Consider the following 15669-nt stretch of genomic DNA (forward strand, 5'->3'; position numbering starts at 1 on the left):
AGGTGTCTTTGCTGAAAAAGGGCAGTTTCACCCTATAGAAAACAGTGCCCTTGCACCACTACCTTGTCTTAAATCTTTACCTGAAAAAATGGATGTTTAAAACTTTAAGAATTTTTCTAGTAAGAAAAGCATTTCTTGTAAAAACAGCTTTCTGGCTGACCCAGAAAGCTTTCCAGCTTATTTTAACCAGACGTACTTGAAATTGCAGGCATGTACTTTTAGTAAAGGATGTGTAGCGTGTGGATGTGCTTTATGAACTTGCTACTGCCTTGCGGCACTTGAGGGCTGAGGCTGAGACAGATAAAGCATAAAGAAACCTCACCAGTAAAAAACAGAAAAGTATTTCTTTATTTTTTTTTAAGTAAACATAAAACCCACCACCTAACCAGGCCAGAGTATCCAGTGTCTCCACACTCCTGTTAAGGAGTGTAGCATTTCCCAGAAACTACCTTTGATGAGGGAATTGATAATATTTACTGGTTTTGTCATGACTAAGTTTTTAATGCAAGCTGGTTTAAGTAAAACCGTATTTCAGTAGATGTTATTCAGCAGTTTTGACATGTGAACAAAGTATAGAGAATTTAAACTAAGAGATCTGCTTCGTCCATAATGTCCCTGATACAACTGAACCCTGAAAGACCAATGGCAGTTTCAACTCAAATTCTTGTGGCTGTAACTATGCTGTAGTTAGAAAGCAGTAATGCTTCACAATCATGCTAATGTTGCACACAGGAATTTAGCTTTCAACCGCAGGGGCATAAAAATAAAACCATGATCAAGTATCTTGGACTGTCAAAAGGCCTTGGGTGAGCACATCCATGTTATAAATGATGTCTGGGGTTTAATTCTGCATTTTCTTCCCTCTACCAACAACATGATGGACTACAAATGTTTTTTTGTTTTAAAACTCGTGCATGAAGAAAACTACATAACCACCCTGGATCCAGAGTTATAATGTACCTGCAAGCAGTTTGCATTTTACATCTTCACAAAAAATTTTGTGATATCACAGCTGTACTTTGTTGCTAAAGAATGTCTCTTCATGTGGCTTCTCTCCTTGGCCTGTTGTGCAGTTCTCTGCAAAAGAGAAGGGTAAGTCTGTTCAGTAAGTATTGCTGCTTGTCAGTGGCATGCCCCATGGAAAGCATTAGCCCACAATTAAACTTCAGTCCAGTGCTGCACTAGACAACACAGTAAAATGGAAATGGTTATTAAGGTAACATTTTCCCAAATCCTGAGGAAACTTTCATAACAGTTTAATGCTGCGTTTCTACTGTATGGGATGGAGGGGCTGACAGCACTAGGGTTCAGCTGAGGCTAAAGGGACTGAAAAGGAGCCTAATTTCAGTCTTCTACTGCCAAACAGAAGAGCAGGAGGTACTGCCTGGGCGTCTCCAGGAGGAGGTTTCACCCTGAGGGTGGGCAGGGGGTGAGAGAGGGCAGTGCGCAAGCACTCTATCCCTCTACCAAAATACTTGCTTGATGACATCTACTGCCCTGGTGCCTGTTCTACAACATTTCTACATGAGAGGGTGAGGATTTTGGGTGAGACCACACTGACCTCCCTGTGGCAGACTGTACACAGAGTTTGAAGGTTTTCCAGGGAGCACTGTCCCCCTCCGCTGTAGACAGGCCTGATATGGTCCACCTGCCAGAACTGGCCTTCTGTTGGGTTTGTTATAATTTCATTCAACTGCAGTAAACAAAGGACATGACAGGGGAAGCCTTAGATATTGCTTCTGAACCATAAGAATAAAAAAAATAATTCAGAAAATGGCTTTATAGTTTTCATGTAGAGAAAGTAAGCCTTAGCCTTTTCTTGTTATTCTCACTAGACAACCAAACACCTGTGATTTTAGTCGGGATATTTTCACTTAGTCTGCACCATGCTGATTAACATCACAGTGGATCGAAGAAAGACAAAAAGAAAGGTTCAGTAAGTTATCTTCCATGCCATTGTATCATCAAGTTCTGATATTAAACACAAATAAAGAGTGCAACAGGTATGCTTCCATCACAAAAAATAAAAACTAGGTGTTTGTCATCTAAGTTTCTGATCAAGTCAGTCGTAATTGTAACAGCAAACATTGAGAAAGCTCAGGTAATAAAGCCCTGTGGCAGCTTTCAGAAAGTGAAGGACTAATTGTAACTTAGCATGGAACTGCGTTTGCTAGAAGGTTCCAAGATAACCCACTCTGCAAGACTTCTCATCTCAGTCTTCTGGATGTGCACTACCGTATTTTCAAAAACTAGCAGAAACAAAGCTAATCTCATGCATACCACCTCCAATGGTAAATTGTTTTTCTTTCCCAAACTTCAGCAGGTGGCTGGAGAATTTCTATAAACAACTTAGAATCAGTAGCTTCTGAAGCAGAAATCCAATTTTGCAGCAGAAATTAATAGTTTATGAATAAAAGCACCACTTTACATCGGAACATTCTCCCTCCCTGATCCATTGCCTTCAAGTCACTGAAGAATTAATCACAACTGTGAAGAATAGTGGCAGTTTGTGATGCACGTTGAGGTGATACCAGGGGAGCCAGGACAACTAGCTTTTCTTAAGCTCTTACACCAAACATTCTGCAAAGTAGGAATAACCTCACACTGCTAGACCACATCCATTCTTAAGTTTCATAACCATAAAGTTCATTAATAAAGTGCAGAATTCTGATGCCTGTGACGTTTAGAGATGAAAAAAGTCATTAGAAGACATTCAGATTTCTTGTGTTTAGTTTTGTTACGGATTTGTTTTTTCCTACTCTGTTGCTGGTGCTACATTAACCTATCTTAAACCTGCAAGAAGAACATTTTGGATTTCTCTCAACGCTCCTACATGAACACACAGATTAGCTGTTACTGTTTAAAAAACAGTACTATTACCTGCCCAAGTGGAAGGTGAGACATCCAGGAACTCTCCAGAAGTTTCTTACGCTGTTTCTTGGGTGCATCTCGGATGCTGAGATAAAGCTCCTGGGCATTTTGATTACAAAACTGGCAAACACCATGTTCAATTTCAAACACTTTAGTCCTCAGGTAGCTCTGACTAGAGCGGATTGAGAAGTCCTCCTGGCAGGCATGAGAGCAGAATCGTGTGTCCCAGGGACGGGTCTGGCAGCCTTGCTCAAGCTGAGCTATTGGGTGCTGGCAGCTAAGACAGAGGGGATTCCCTTGACTGTCCAAGGCTTGCAAATAACCCTTGGATAGGGAGGAGCCTTCAGCTTCAGCCTGCTCCAACTGAAGAGCCAAGGGACCTCCTCCATTTTTCGAAAGCAACCTGTTTGCAGAGAACAAAGCACAGCTGTCACCAAAGGAGGTTACCCAGCAATGCAATTCAGTAGATTTAAGCAATGTATATTTCCATTAGATGTCTTTTATGCTCTGAAATACCAATTTTAGTTGAAATAATATCTTGCTTAGGTTGATACATGCACAGTGCAAACCATCTACTTGGTTTACATTTCCATTTAAAATTTGTCAATAAAACACGTTTGGGTGTTTTTTGCATATCTTACTATATTTACACATGTACACTTTATTATTAACTGAAATAATGCTGTATTTATAAAGAATTTTTTTTTCTTATCAGGCATGCACATATAAATGTAAATGTTGCAGCCCCCTCTAACAGAAGTAAAAAAGTCAAAGGAAACGTCCTGGTTTCTCTATGAAACCTTCATGGCTACCTTTTGAATTCCCTACACTAAACAAGGCTTGTCTCCAGGCAAGGATAAATGCTGTTTGTTTAATAACATTTTTTAAAGGGCATTTTCTGTCTCCAATTTTTATGTTCTTTTCTCCCTTTTTCTAAATTTTGAGGCAAAACAGAAGAAAATACGGTGTCCCCAGTTTGCTGTTGACCTCACAAACAGGCCTGAGCTAAATTGTGTAGCTATTTTCTTGTTTCATTTTAATCAGTTACTTAGCAGCTGTATCATCAGACAAAAGATGTAATCTAAATTGTTCTAAGAATGAAACATAGCTCCTTAGCAGCATTACAGCAATTTTTTTATCTAAACACTGTACTTCAGCAAGGTAAACACTCACAGCACATAATCTGGTACCTTAAAAAAAATGCAACCAACCAACCAACCAACCAAACTGTGGAGAAAACGCTTTATCACCTCACTGAATTAATGAACTTACTTTGTGAAATGACCTGATTGTTCAGTAGAAGCATTTTCATTCTTCAGATAAACTCCACTTTCTTTTGAGATGAGGCGAACACTGCCCCCACTGCTGCTAGCTTTGGTAAGTGAAGCTGCTGCAACATCCTCCTTGGTCACATACCTAAAGGAATTAATAATTCTGTCAATATACTACAAAGGGAACAAAGAATATTCACTTTTGGCTGCAACAAGATTGGTGTATTCCCAGATGAGGAATTAATAAAGCTTGGGAAAGCATACATCATACTTCCATATTAAATAAGATATACATTTTTCCAAACCCAGATTCAGCTCTAACTGGCAAACAGGTAAGTTGTTTTGATATGTAACAATTAAAAAATAAAAGCAATTTGAGCGTGACCAGCAGGTCGAAGGAGGTGATCCTGCTCCTCTGATCTCGTGAGACCCACCTGGAGTACTTTGTACAGTTCTGGTGTCCTCAACATAAGGACATGGAGCTGTTGGAGCAAGTCCAGAGGAGGCCATGAGGATGATCAGGGGGCTGGAGCACCTCCCGTATGAAGACGGGCTGAGAGAATTGGGGCTGTTCAGCCTGGAGAAGAGAAGGCTGCATGGAGACCTCATAGCAGCCTTCTAGTATCTGAAGGGCGCCTATAAAGCTGCAGGGGAGGGACTATTCATTAGGGACTAGCAATAGAACAAGGGGTAATGGGTTTAAACATAAACAGGGGAAGTTCAGGTTGGATATTAGGAAGTTCTTTACTGTGAAGGGTGGTGAGGCACTGGAACAGGCTACCCAAAGCTGTGAATACTCCATCCCTGGCGGTGTTCAGAGCCAGGTTGGACAGAGCCTTGGGTGACATGGTTTAGTGTGAGGTGTCCCTGCCCATGGCAGGGGGGTTGGAACTAGATGATCTTAAGGTCCCTTCCAACCCTAACTATTCTATGATTCTATGATATTGCCTGATAGTGAAACCTGAAAGCTTTCAGTTACATGAAGTCCAAGAAACTTTCCAAGCTCTGGAGGTCTCCTTGCTCCATTTGTTACACTTGAACCCACTTTATTTTAATGCGAAAACATACAAAACACCACTGCTCTTAAATAAAACTTGTAAAATTGCTTCACTCTGATCATTCTTCCAAACCCCATTATTCAGACAACTCCTCCTAAGTACACCTCTCTGTACTATAAACATACCAAACCCTATATACTACCTTAGCAGGCTTCTGTAGGTTATGGTAGGTCTTCTAACATGGTTCACAATTAGGTATTTCCTATATTTCATGGAAGGGCACACTCAGATATCAGGTTAAGAGACATTTACTATCTGCTGCTTCTCTTTTTATTACCTGGATTACAATCTCTTATTTATTTACTTAAATTCTTACCTACAGCCAAAATAAAGTCACCCTGGAGAATTTAACAGTAGGAACTGAGAGGAATAAAAAGGTTACAGTTTGCAGAAGCACCTTGTTGAATTAACCTGTACACATGAGAAGTTTTGTGGAGAGTAATAACAACTCCGAAGCTCTGAATGTCTGCCAGGGAAGACAGCATATCAGAAAAAGGAAAGAAAGTGGAAAAAAAAGGGTAAATTTTGTTTTAACAAGGATTAAACACTCGCCCTTTTCAGTGACACCCAGCAAGGAAAACAGTAGTTTTGAGAAATGTCATTCCCAGAGAATGAAACTGCTTAAACTGAGTATCAGAAAGAGTTGGAGTAAGCCATGAATTATTAATAGAACATTGTATCACTGATGGCAACTAATGATTTATTTGTGCTTCCAGATGAGGAAAACAACATTCTTTGACCCTAACTTTTCTGTTGAGCCACTGATATTCCTCAAAAATCTCTGGCAAGTTCCAGATGCTTAAACATGCAGTGCAGCAAAGCCAGAACAGCTGCTGAATGCGGCACGGTGCTGGACAGGGAAGCCTTCCACTTCCTTTCCAACATACTTACTGACATGCTTGGTTGCCTACGTACATTTGTCACTGTGCAACAAACAATCACCAAATGACCCATTTAGTCTCAACATCATTCCACTGAAAGTTACATTAAATATATCAAACTTCCTACAGCAGTTAGTAAGAGGAAGAAGAATTAAAAACCACATACCTTTTTGTGCTGCTGACCACTGACTGCTTTTTAGACAACTCCTGTGCAGCATGAATAGGACTACAAAATATCTGACCGCTTTTTCTGACAATCTTCTGTTTCATTGCTGTTAGATGACCCCATTCTTTCACAAACCTCAGGATCTGGTAGAGAATGCTATTGTCAGCAGCATGACAGATATTACAGAATTATTTAATTACAGTGAAAGAGTGCTATGAATTAATACATTCAAAATTAGATGAAAAGAGCTGGTACTACTGGAGATGGCCCCTTCAGGTCCTTTTTCACACAAGCTGCAGCACCCCCACCCTCACCTGCTGAAGAACTTACAGCTTTGGCATTAACTACAAGAACTGTTTTGCTATGTCTGTTGATCCAAAAGGTAGAAAATAAGGCCTGAAACAGCCTTTACTAATTGAAGATACAGCCATAGGAGAAGGGTTTCTGGATAAAGTCTCAGGTAAATTTTTTTGTGTAAGCAAGACTGTGCTGATGGGAAAAAGAGACATGCAAAGGAATTTTCTTCTTACAGCAACCATCCTCCTGCTGCAGCCAGTCTCTCAGAAAAGGAAAGTTTGCTTCCATTACTTGAACAGCATTTATAATTGGGTTTATGGACAACCCAATTCCAACAAGCATGGGATTCTTAACTGGTCGTTTCAGTCTAGCAAATAGCTATGAAATCTCTCAGCAACATTTGTGTTATCCACTCATTAGGTGCTTCACAGAAATGTTGGCTGAATCTGTCAGGTTTGTGTCTTACGAATTAAGTTCCAACCTCGTTGGAGAACCTACTAAAAAGAATCAAGTTTTGTTCCTGTATGACAGAATCTGATTTTCCAAATTACATTTCTCTTTAAATGGAAAAAACCCTATGTTAAGCAGATAATATTGCACATAGAATCATAGAATAGTTTGGGTCGGAAAGAACCTTCAAAGATCATCTAGCCCAACACCCCTGCAATGATCTAGATCAGGTTGCCCAGAACCGTATCCTGCCTGGTCTTGAATGTCTCCAGGCCAGTTTAAATTCTGTACTTCCTTACTTGACTGAGTACTTGGGTTTACAGTGTTTATGTTCTCAAACACCATTATAAATGTGATCTTTATTGCTAAATTAACTGAAGCTTCATGTCTGAGTGGAGCTGTGCCCTACAATGCTTTGAAAATTGTTAGAAGACCGAAGGAGGAAGTGAGAATGGAGCCATGCTCATAACTGCAGCTCTGATACAATCTAACACATTTCTTACCCATAGTGTGCCCCATGTAAGTCATAACCTTTAAAAAGCTATTTTGTTGACTTAGAAATGTTAGCTACTAATCCTGCAAATGAGAAATTAAATTATGTCTGGTTGATTCCATCTACTGTTAACAGAAGGCATGGTAATTTGCCAAAGTAACAGACTGCGTAATTAATATTCACATCAACATTTATGAGATCTACTTGCATTGATGAAACTGTGCCTAGTTCCAAGGCCTGAAAGTGTTCTGCATTTATTTAAAAAAACTAAGTCCATGCCCTCCATATTAAATATTATATTCCTGTGTCAGTAGAATTTGTTCTTACCAATGAACGATTTTGTTTATGCCGGAAAGTCTCTGGTAAATCCTCCCAGTTATCCAGCTGTATGTCCAATGGAATGAAATTGTGATTCAGTGGTTCACCATCCTAGACAAGCAAACAATTTTGTTTACAGATGCAATGTAGCATAATCTAGAAAAAAATCATACCTGTTTCAAGTGAATTATCCTCCCTTCCTACCAAATTTAGTTCCTCAAGGTTAAGATTTTTCCAGAAAAAAACAATAACCCACAGAGGTATGAAAACAGCACGGATGCAAGAAATAGGATTGACATTAATACACGTAAATGTAGACAGGGTGAAAATTTTAACTTTGAATATGTCTGAATTTTTTTCCTTTGAAAATAGGTCAGACACAGAAACTGCCTTACATTAAGAAACTGAAATGATAATCCTCTTGATTGAATTTCCAAGGAAAATGAATGGCTGTAGACTAGAGAATGTCACTTTATTACAATTTCAAACAGAATCCTAGATAGAGCAGTCTTTATTATAACCTATCTTTTTTTGTCTTAAATGTCTGAACAAGTTCTCCTCCACTTAACTGTCAAGGAAAAAGTCTTTCCATTGGGTACACATGACCCCGGAACTTACTGATGAATCACAAACATTTGAGAAAAGTGTCTCATCATTCAGCAGAAAGATTTTTGTGCCATATCAGGCATAATGAAACTCTAATCTGAGCCAAAAAGCAATGGAGACCAATATACAGTTTCCCAAGTACCATCCAAAATGCATGTTCATTTTTAAATAAAATGTGTGAAACTAGGAAGCAGCATACAGTTTATTAAACATTTTCAGATATAAGAGGATGCTCTTTTTGACACTTCCCAGCTACAGCACTTGGCCTAATAAAAATGTATTATCTCAAAGGCTTGCCCTCAGTTTTCTGTGATGCTCTGCAGTCGCACCTTAACACCCTGACTCATTCAGTGGCTTTGAAGAAATCTTCTGTGAACTTTTCTATCCCTTAAAAAAAGAATTGGAAAGTCTTGACTCCCCCTTGAAAAATTACCTGGAAAACTGCCAACTGCTAGTTTCAATACTCCCATTACCATTGCAGATTAATGATGATGTGTTTTATTCACGAAGTTACCGACTTACATACAGCACCAATATCAAGCTTTCTGAAAATATGGTGACGTTATTTTATTTAGTTACTTAGTCAGGATTCAGTCATTTTTATTTCAAATGTTTTTCTATTAAAAATACTTGGTGATAAGACACTATGATAAAAAAGGAATCACAGAACCATTAGCGTTGAAGTGACCTCTGGAGATCATCTTGTCCAACTCCCCCTGCCAAAGCACGACCTAGAGCAGCCTACACAGGAATGCATCCAGGTGGATTTTGAATGTCTCTAGAGAAGGAGACTCCACAACCCTCCTGGGCAGCCTCTTCCAGTGCTCAACATAAAGAGCTTCTTCCTCATGTTGAAGTGAAACCTCTTGTGTTTTAGTTTACGGCCAGCGCTCCTCATCCTGTCGCTGGGCACTACTGAAAAGAGCCTGGAACCATCCTCCTGACACCCGCCTTTGAGGTATTTATTCAAATTCATGAGATCCCCTCTAAGTTGTCTTTTCTCTAGTTTTTAGAATCTTAAACAACTAATGCTTGCAGCAGATGAGCTGAGCATAATGTATTAGCTGCACTTTGTAAGCTAAGAGAAGTGTTAGAAGCTACGTATATAGAGAATTTTACCTAGTTTGACTGAGTAAAAGAACAAGAATGATAACCTACTTAATTTTTGTACATTTCCACTAATACAAAAATATTGGTCTTTTTATATAAAGTATGAAAAAGGAAAGGAGATAAGCACATTTCATAGGACAACATTTTACTTTGTAATTTTAAAATTATAACAAACGTGCATATTTCAGGTTTACCTTTGTATAGAGGTGAATTCTGTCAGTATTCTTGCTTGCACAAAACAAAAGCCCATCATATAATTGAAATGTGTCAGATTTATCTACGTCTCCTGTAAGAGAAAAAATGTTAACATTAAAAATAGTTTTCTTCATTCACTCCATTCAGTCTATTCAGAAATTACAAATGTTTACATGTATCTAATTCCAGAGGAACCTAATGAGTTACACAGCTCAAGCAGCCAGCTTTTAAGATATTTGCGTATTTTATTTTCCTGTTTCTCATGAATTACCTATCATCTGTTTTGCCAGCGGCTGCCTTGAAAGCAAGTAAACGCCATCATAAGTTTCAATAAAACTATACAGGTTCACAGATGCTAGTTTGACACAGTTCTTAAGTCAGCCAAAAACTCTGTATTGCTTCAGGACTTGTACAGAAAGGCTGGGTTTATCCATCGTCAAAATTCAATAAACATCCCAGGCTAAAACGAGAAAGTCATGTGCTAGTGCATGTATGTCTACCAGATGTGTAGGCTTTTATGTTGTTTTTCATGCCAGAGGCATTTAATACAGTTTTGCAATGGGATATAATAATTCTTTCATAGAGTACCACCTTACCGTCTCCACATCTTTTTTCACTTTCTTCATTTTCAATTCCAATGGTTTCATGTTTGCCGATTTCAACAGACTGCTGGGTCACTGTTTCCCCCAAATCTTCTCTTCTGTCTTCAGCACTGCACCCTGCTCTCTCTTCATTTCTTCTTGAGTCCTCTGACATGTCTTCTTCAGATTGGCTCATCAGAGTTTCACAATTTCTCTCAACTTTAGACAAAGAAACATACAAACGGGTACCTAATCAGGACGCATGAGGAGACAGGACTACGCAATTGAAATACAAAGAAACTGCATTTTATTCTCTAATATTACTACAAACCAAAAACTTAAAAAACTAGAGCTAACTTTAATATTAGGAGTATAATCACATGGAACAAAGTTTTCCATCTCTGCAATTTCATGCACCCAGTTTAATTTGTCAAATTATATGCAGTTATATAATAATATAATGCAGTTAGCAATTCTATTTTATATGCAGTTCTTGTAGACCATAAACACACAAAGTAGTTTTCCAGGCACTGAGCTATACCTGTGAAATTCAGAAGTTGTCCTTACTTGAACAAGCACAGAAACTTAAATAAAATTTAAAAAAGAAAGAAAAAAACCTTACTCCTTCCTTTGCAACTAAAATGCAAATATGGGGAGAGATTTATGAAAACGTTTTATTAAGTTTCCAGCTAAATGAAATAAATCTACTTTGACCTGCTGGAGCAAGAAATGCCATATTTTCCACATAATGTCTCTCACAACGAACACACAATACCCAAGTTAATAAAGCTCCAATACCACACTTAAGTTCTGAGAGGTAGAGAAAAAGTTTGTCATTTCATTGGATTTAGAATAACAATAAACCTCACGGAAAAGGAGAGCTACATTTACTGCAAAGAAAACCAAGTAATACATCCTTCCTCATAGAATTTATATCCTGTTAACATTTATCTGACTTTTCAATTTGTTTCAAATTAGACTTACATAAAAGATGCTTGGGAAAAGCACAATCAAGAAGGATCACTTAATGGGTATCTGTTCACGTAAAGACAGCATTCTTCATATTCTGTCTGGATTTGTATGTTCAAAAATACTGTATTTTCTGAAGCTAATCACAACTGAAAATGCAGATTTTTCTCTGCAGCACATGTTACTTACCATTACCACTTTGAGGAGAATTGCACATTTCACAATAAGGGAGGAATTCATTATTAGTGTAAGTGCAAACTCTACAGTGCCAAACTTTATTTAAGGCTGTGCTTTTGCTTGAAGTATTGAAGTCACAAGGAAGGATTTCACTGTTTTTTTCTGAAAACAAAAAGGGCTTTTTTCCAGTCAAAGGTTTTTTCTTTTTCTTACTGGAGTTGACTGGAGTAGATCCATTTAGGCTTTTTGCTCTTTTTGCTTCAGGTTCACAGGTACTTTCATGACAAATTGTATTCACATCGCTTATAATTGCGGAATCCAGGTTTTCATTACTCTGCACTGCATCCTCTTCTTTTGTACCATCAGAAGGCTCTGAATCATTATGTAGTGATTCACTACCACAAAATATTTTGCGTTTCTTCTCAGTGGACGATTTGGGGGAAAAGAAAGAACGTATGTCATGCTGCCTTTCCTTTTCAAACTAGGAAAGGGGAAAGAAATATGTTAACCCCCCTCATAAGTACCGCATCAAAAGCTGTTAAAATTACTATTTTCCTCCATTAGTATCACCCTCTAATACAAAAAGCTATTTTTACTTTGGAGATGGAAACAAAAGATATTTTCCTCAAGAACAAACAGCTAGCAGAAATCGCAATTGACCATTCCTCTTCTGTTTTGTAAAAGGTATTTCCAATATTCTCACAAAACTTTGAAACACCACAAATACACAGACCTGGTATATGCTATATGGCTTTTTTGATTATGTTTATTACAAGGAAAGGCTTATAAGCACTATTTTTAAAATAACAGCCAATTAAATTTAGTATAGTCATTAAAGATGTAGTTTAAACAGGTATTACTTACGTGACTCTGAGTGCGAGTCAGTCATCCAAACATAACCTAAGAACCCCCCCAGAAGCCTGTAGATGACATCTGTACCCAGCAGAGCACTTTTCCCAACTTCATCTAACTTTTAAAGTGGAATTTTAATTACTTTTTCTACTTATTTAGTGCTTTTCCATTAGTAAAGTCTGCAGTGCACAGAAAGCTTACGCAACCAACAGTTACTTTTTTTTTTTGATGAAATAAAACAGAAAAATGTAAGTTTTGAGTCTCACATGTGTAAACAGAATTTCATTTTTCGGATCTTCTAGGCTCTGATTTGGGGTCCAGGTCTCAGCAAAACTCAAAAAATCCCATTTCTCTTTATCACCTTCTTCAGCCTGCATTTTCTCTTTCTTGCCATTCAAGGTGCTGCCTGTAACTTTGGCCTGCAGAAAGATGACTTGCATAGTTTCCAAGGAATTCACATGTTGGAACAAATTTATTTACCTACATTCACTCAATCTTCTTCCCTTGCAAACTTAATTCAGCATTTGCAAAGTAAGAAACTGTACTAATTCAAAATAACTTCAGTGATTAAAACTATTCCTGTTCCAGTACCCACTTCTGCACAAATAATAATGAGTACTGCATTTAGCACACTGTGACTTGCAAAGTTGTATATAAAATGTCAGCATTTATTTAAGAGTATACATTGGGTACCTCTCTTACAACCTTAACACCTTTCGCTTGGAATGAAGAGACAAAAGCAGACTTAATTTAAAAAAGCAGTTTAGTGGCAGAACTTGTCAGCTAAATTGTTAGTGAATATATTGAGATTCATCTATGTCAAATTTAAGGAGACTCTTAATGTGCCAGGCTGATGGGAGATTTTTTCAGAGGTACCTACGGTAAATAGAACACAGAATTTCAATCCCCAACTGAACATCAAATACAGTCTGTAGTACCCAGATTCTTCAAGCTGTGAGGACTCATCAGCAGGAGAGGAAAACATTGGCAAAAAAAAAAAAAAAAAAAAAAGGTTATCAGTTTCCCAATACAGAAACTGTACGGACACAAACAACTGAATCCCTACAACACACGGGTAGCCACGTACAGGAACAAGAAGTCAGAATTTCCATCAGAATAAATCCCATGTAACCACAATCTCAAATGATTCTGACAAATAGAGTTTAAGAGGCAGTTCTTTCTACACTGACACTTCTGGAAATGTCTGAAAACAAGAGCTGGCAGAAGACTAACACACCTCAGCTGTCAAAACAAGACATGAATGAATGGTATCAAAGGCTACAAAAAGGTCACAGAAGTAGAACAGCCAAATTATGTTTCTTAGTACTCTGAATTCTCAAAGATCTTCCAAGTTAGCAAAGAAAGCAGAATGGAACCATTCTTCCTAACAAGGACTGTGTAATCTGGCAACAGATGATAAGATTACTGCAATGCTTCTGCCTCTCAGAACTGAAGTTCAATTAAAGCACAATACTCATCCAGTCAAAAAAAAAAATCCCACACCAAACTCTAGCTGTCATTAGTGTGCAGCAAACCTTATAATTGTAACAACCAAAGCAATAAAAAGCTAGAAGATAAAAAAACCCCAATCTATAGATGTGAACCATCTCATTCATCTTGGAAAGAAGTTACTTATGTTTGGATCTTAAATGGAGAATAAAACGCTAGAAAAGACTAATTCAGAACAGACATGGCCATTTTGATGACTAGCAATTCTAGGTCCTCCAGATAAGGAAGAAGGTTAATGTTATTTGGTACATGCATACATGCACTTATGTGCTATCTTAACCATAGCAGGTTCTTGATTATTTGGTTCTACTCCACACATACCTTCCGATTCAGCATTGCCCACATTAAAATATCCATTGTTCCTTTTGCAATAAGGAAGTGAATATTCACAGAACTGCACTGCCCAATTCGGTGTGCTCTGTCTTCTGCTTGCTTAATATGGCCTGGATCCCAATATAATTCAGCAAACACAACATGAGTAGCAGCAGTGAAAGTTAAACCCTAAACGGAATAAGTATATGTATTTTAGAAAAAAGATTCCACAAACAACTGAATATCTGAACTGGGGGGGGGGGGGGGGGGGAGCGGAATCTAAAGGTTGTACAGGAAATTCTTGCATAGAAATAAAAGGGACCATCTCAACAACAGACAGGCCTATTACACTGATTTCTTCCTTGGGCCTCAGATATAAGCAAGATTCAGAAAATACTTCAATATTGTACAAAGACTGCATACTGCTTTTCATTACAGAAGTAACATCTATTTCTTATTCATCTGGTACTTTTAGAGAAATAGAATTTTGCTAATATTCAAGAATGAGATGCTGTTGCTGATCTTGCTTTTGCTCAAGTAATTTCATGAGAGGCTTAAAGAGTTAACATTATTTGTAAAAATGTTAGATAACATACGAGTCTAAAAAAGACATACGGCATGAAGATAAACTGCCTTCAGTTAATCACTTCTGTCACCAATGCCTTTACTATCTATACTCTTCAGGTTTCTTATTTCACGTATTTTTTGTCCTACCTGACCAGCTGCTTGAATACTCAAAATAGCAACGCGGGTATCAGGATCTTTCTGAAATTGATTGACAAGATGTGTTCTTTCTGCTGAAGGAACACTTCCATCTATTCGTATGTAGCGAACCTATAACATATCAGAGACAAAATTACATTATCAGCGTCCATTTTTAGATCTAATCACCCTCTGTCCCCCAGTAAAAATATGAAAACATCTGTTCTATTCCTGTAACTGATATATCAGTACTCTTTTGCCCTTTGATTTACAAATAAGCCTCTATGTAGAGAAGTGTAGACTTCGTATTCCCTGTTTACAAAAGGAGAAGACAACGAACATCAGGTCTTAAAATACAATACTCCACAGCAGAATCTGTAATTTCCCTGACATGACTTATTAAAATTTCAATCATTTGCAAAATAATAATAACAATATAAAACAGCAAAGTTAGTGACCATTCCCTAGCAATGGTTTAGAGTCCACGATCAATATACTATGAAGGTTGTTTGCAAACATATTTACTGCTTTGAATTAAATATTCAGGTGCAATGACAGTGTTTTGTAAAAGAAAAAAAGACAGAAGCACATTGATAGGAAAACTTGGGAAACAACTGCCTACAATATTGCCAATAATAATAAGGTATCATATGAAATATAAGTGTTTATATTATCCTTGGATATAAAACAGTTCTTCAAAATCACAAACCCTTTTAATCCAGTGGCACTGACGTGTATATACTTAAAATCCATAAATTTCTGCACACACAGGTAATTCTACTGAATTCAAACAAAGCTCATATGTAACTGTAAATTCTGAAGTTAAATTTGTGTGTGCATTTGTTAAATCA

General features: G+C 37.7%; 1 protein-coding gene across 5 annotated transcripts in view; it reads right to left on the reverse strand.

The window, feature by feature from the left end:
* ZRANB3 (zinc finger RANBP2-type containing 3) overlaps positions 1 to 15669 on the reverse strand; it is a 487195-nt gene that overhangs the window by 437288 nt on the left and 34238 nt on the right. For 4 of the 5 annotated variants that reach the window (XM_061443217.1, XM_061443378.1, XM_061443293.1 and 1 more), the window contains exons 10-21: positions 14831 to 14950; positions 14126 to 14305; positions 12562 to 12714; positions 11456 to 11924; positions 10313 to 10516; positions 9716 to 9807; positions 7815 to 7916; positions 6248 to 6390; positions 4144 to 4287; positions 2881 to 3274; positions 1562 to 1693; positions 548 to 1077 (exon numbers count right to left, since the gene is read on the reverse strand). In XM_061443217.1, coding sequence (XP_061299201.1) covers positions 979 to 1077; positions 1562 to 1693; positions 2881 to 3274; positions 4144 to 4287; positions 6248 to 6390; positions 7815 to 7916; positions 9716 to 9807; positions 10313 to 10516; positions 11456 to 11924; positions 12562 to 12714; positions 14126 to 14305; positions 14831 to 14950 — 2232 coding nt within the window. In that variant the 3' untranslated portion in view covers positions 548 to 978. Of the gene's footprint in view, positions 1 to 547; positions 1078 to 1561; positions 1694 to 2880; positions 3275 to 4139; positions 4288 to 6247; positions 6391 to 7814; positions 7917 to 9715; positions 9808 to 10312; positions 10517 to 11455; positions 11925 to 12561; positions 12715 to 14125; positions 14306 to 14830; positions 14951 to 15669 lie in introns of those variants that run through there. The other variant, XM_061443528.1, reaches the window with a different exon arrangement.

The sequence above is a fragment of the Pezoporus flaviventris genome, unplaced genomic scaffold (genome assembly GCF_033815535.1).
Source record: "Pezoporus flaviventris isolate CSIRO_AGI_PZ_B2104156 unplaced genomic scaffold, CSIRO_AGI_Pfla_v1 ptg000001l, whole genome shotgun sequence".
NCBI classification, from domain to species: Eukaryota; Metazoa; Chordata; class Aves; order Psittaciformes; family Psittacidae; genus Pezoporus; species Pezoporus flaviventris.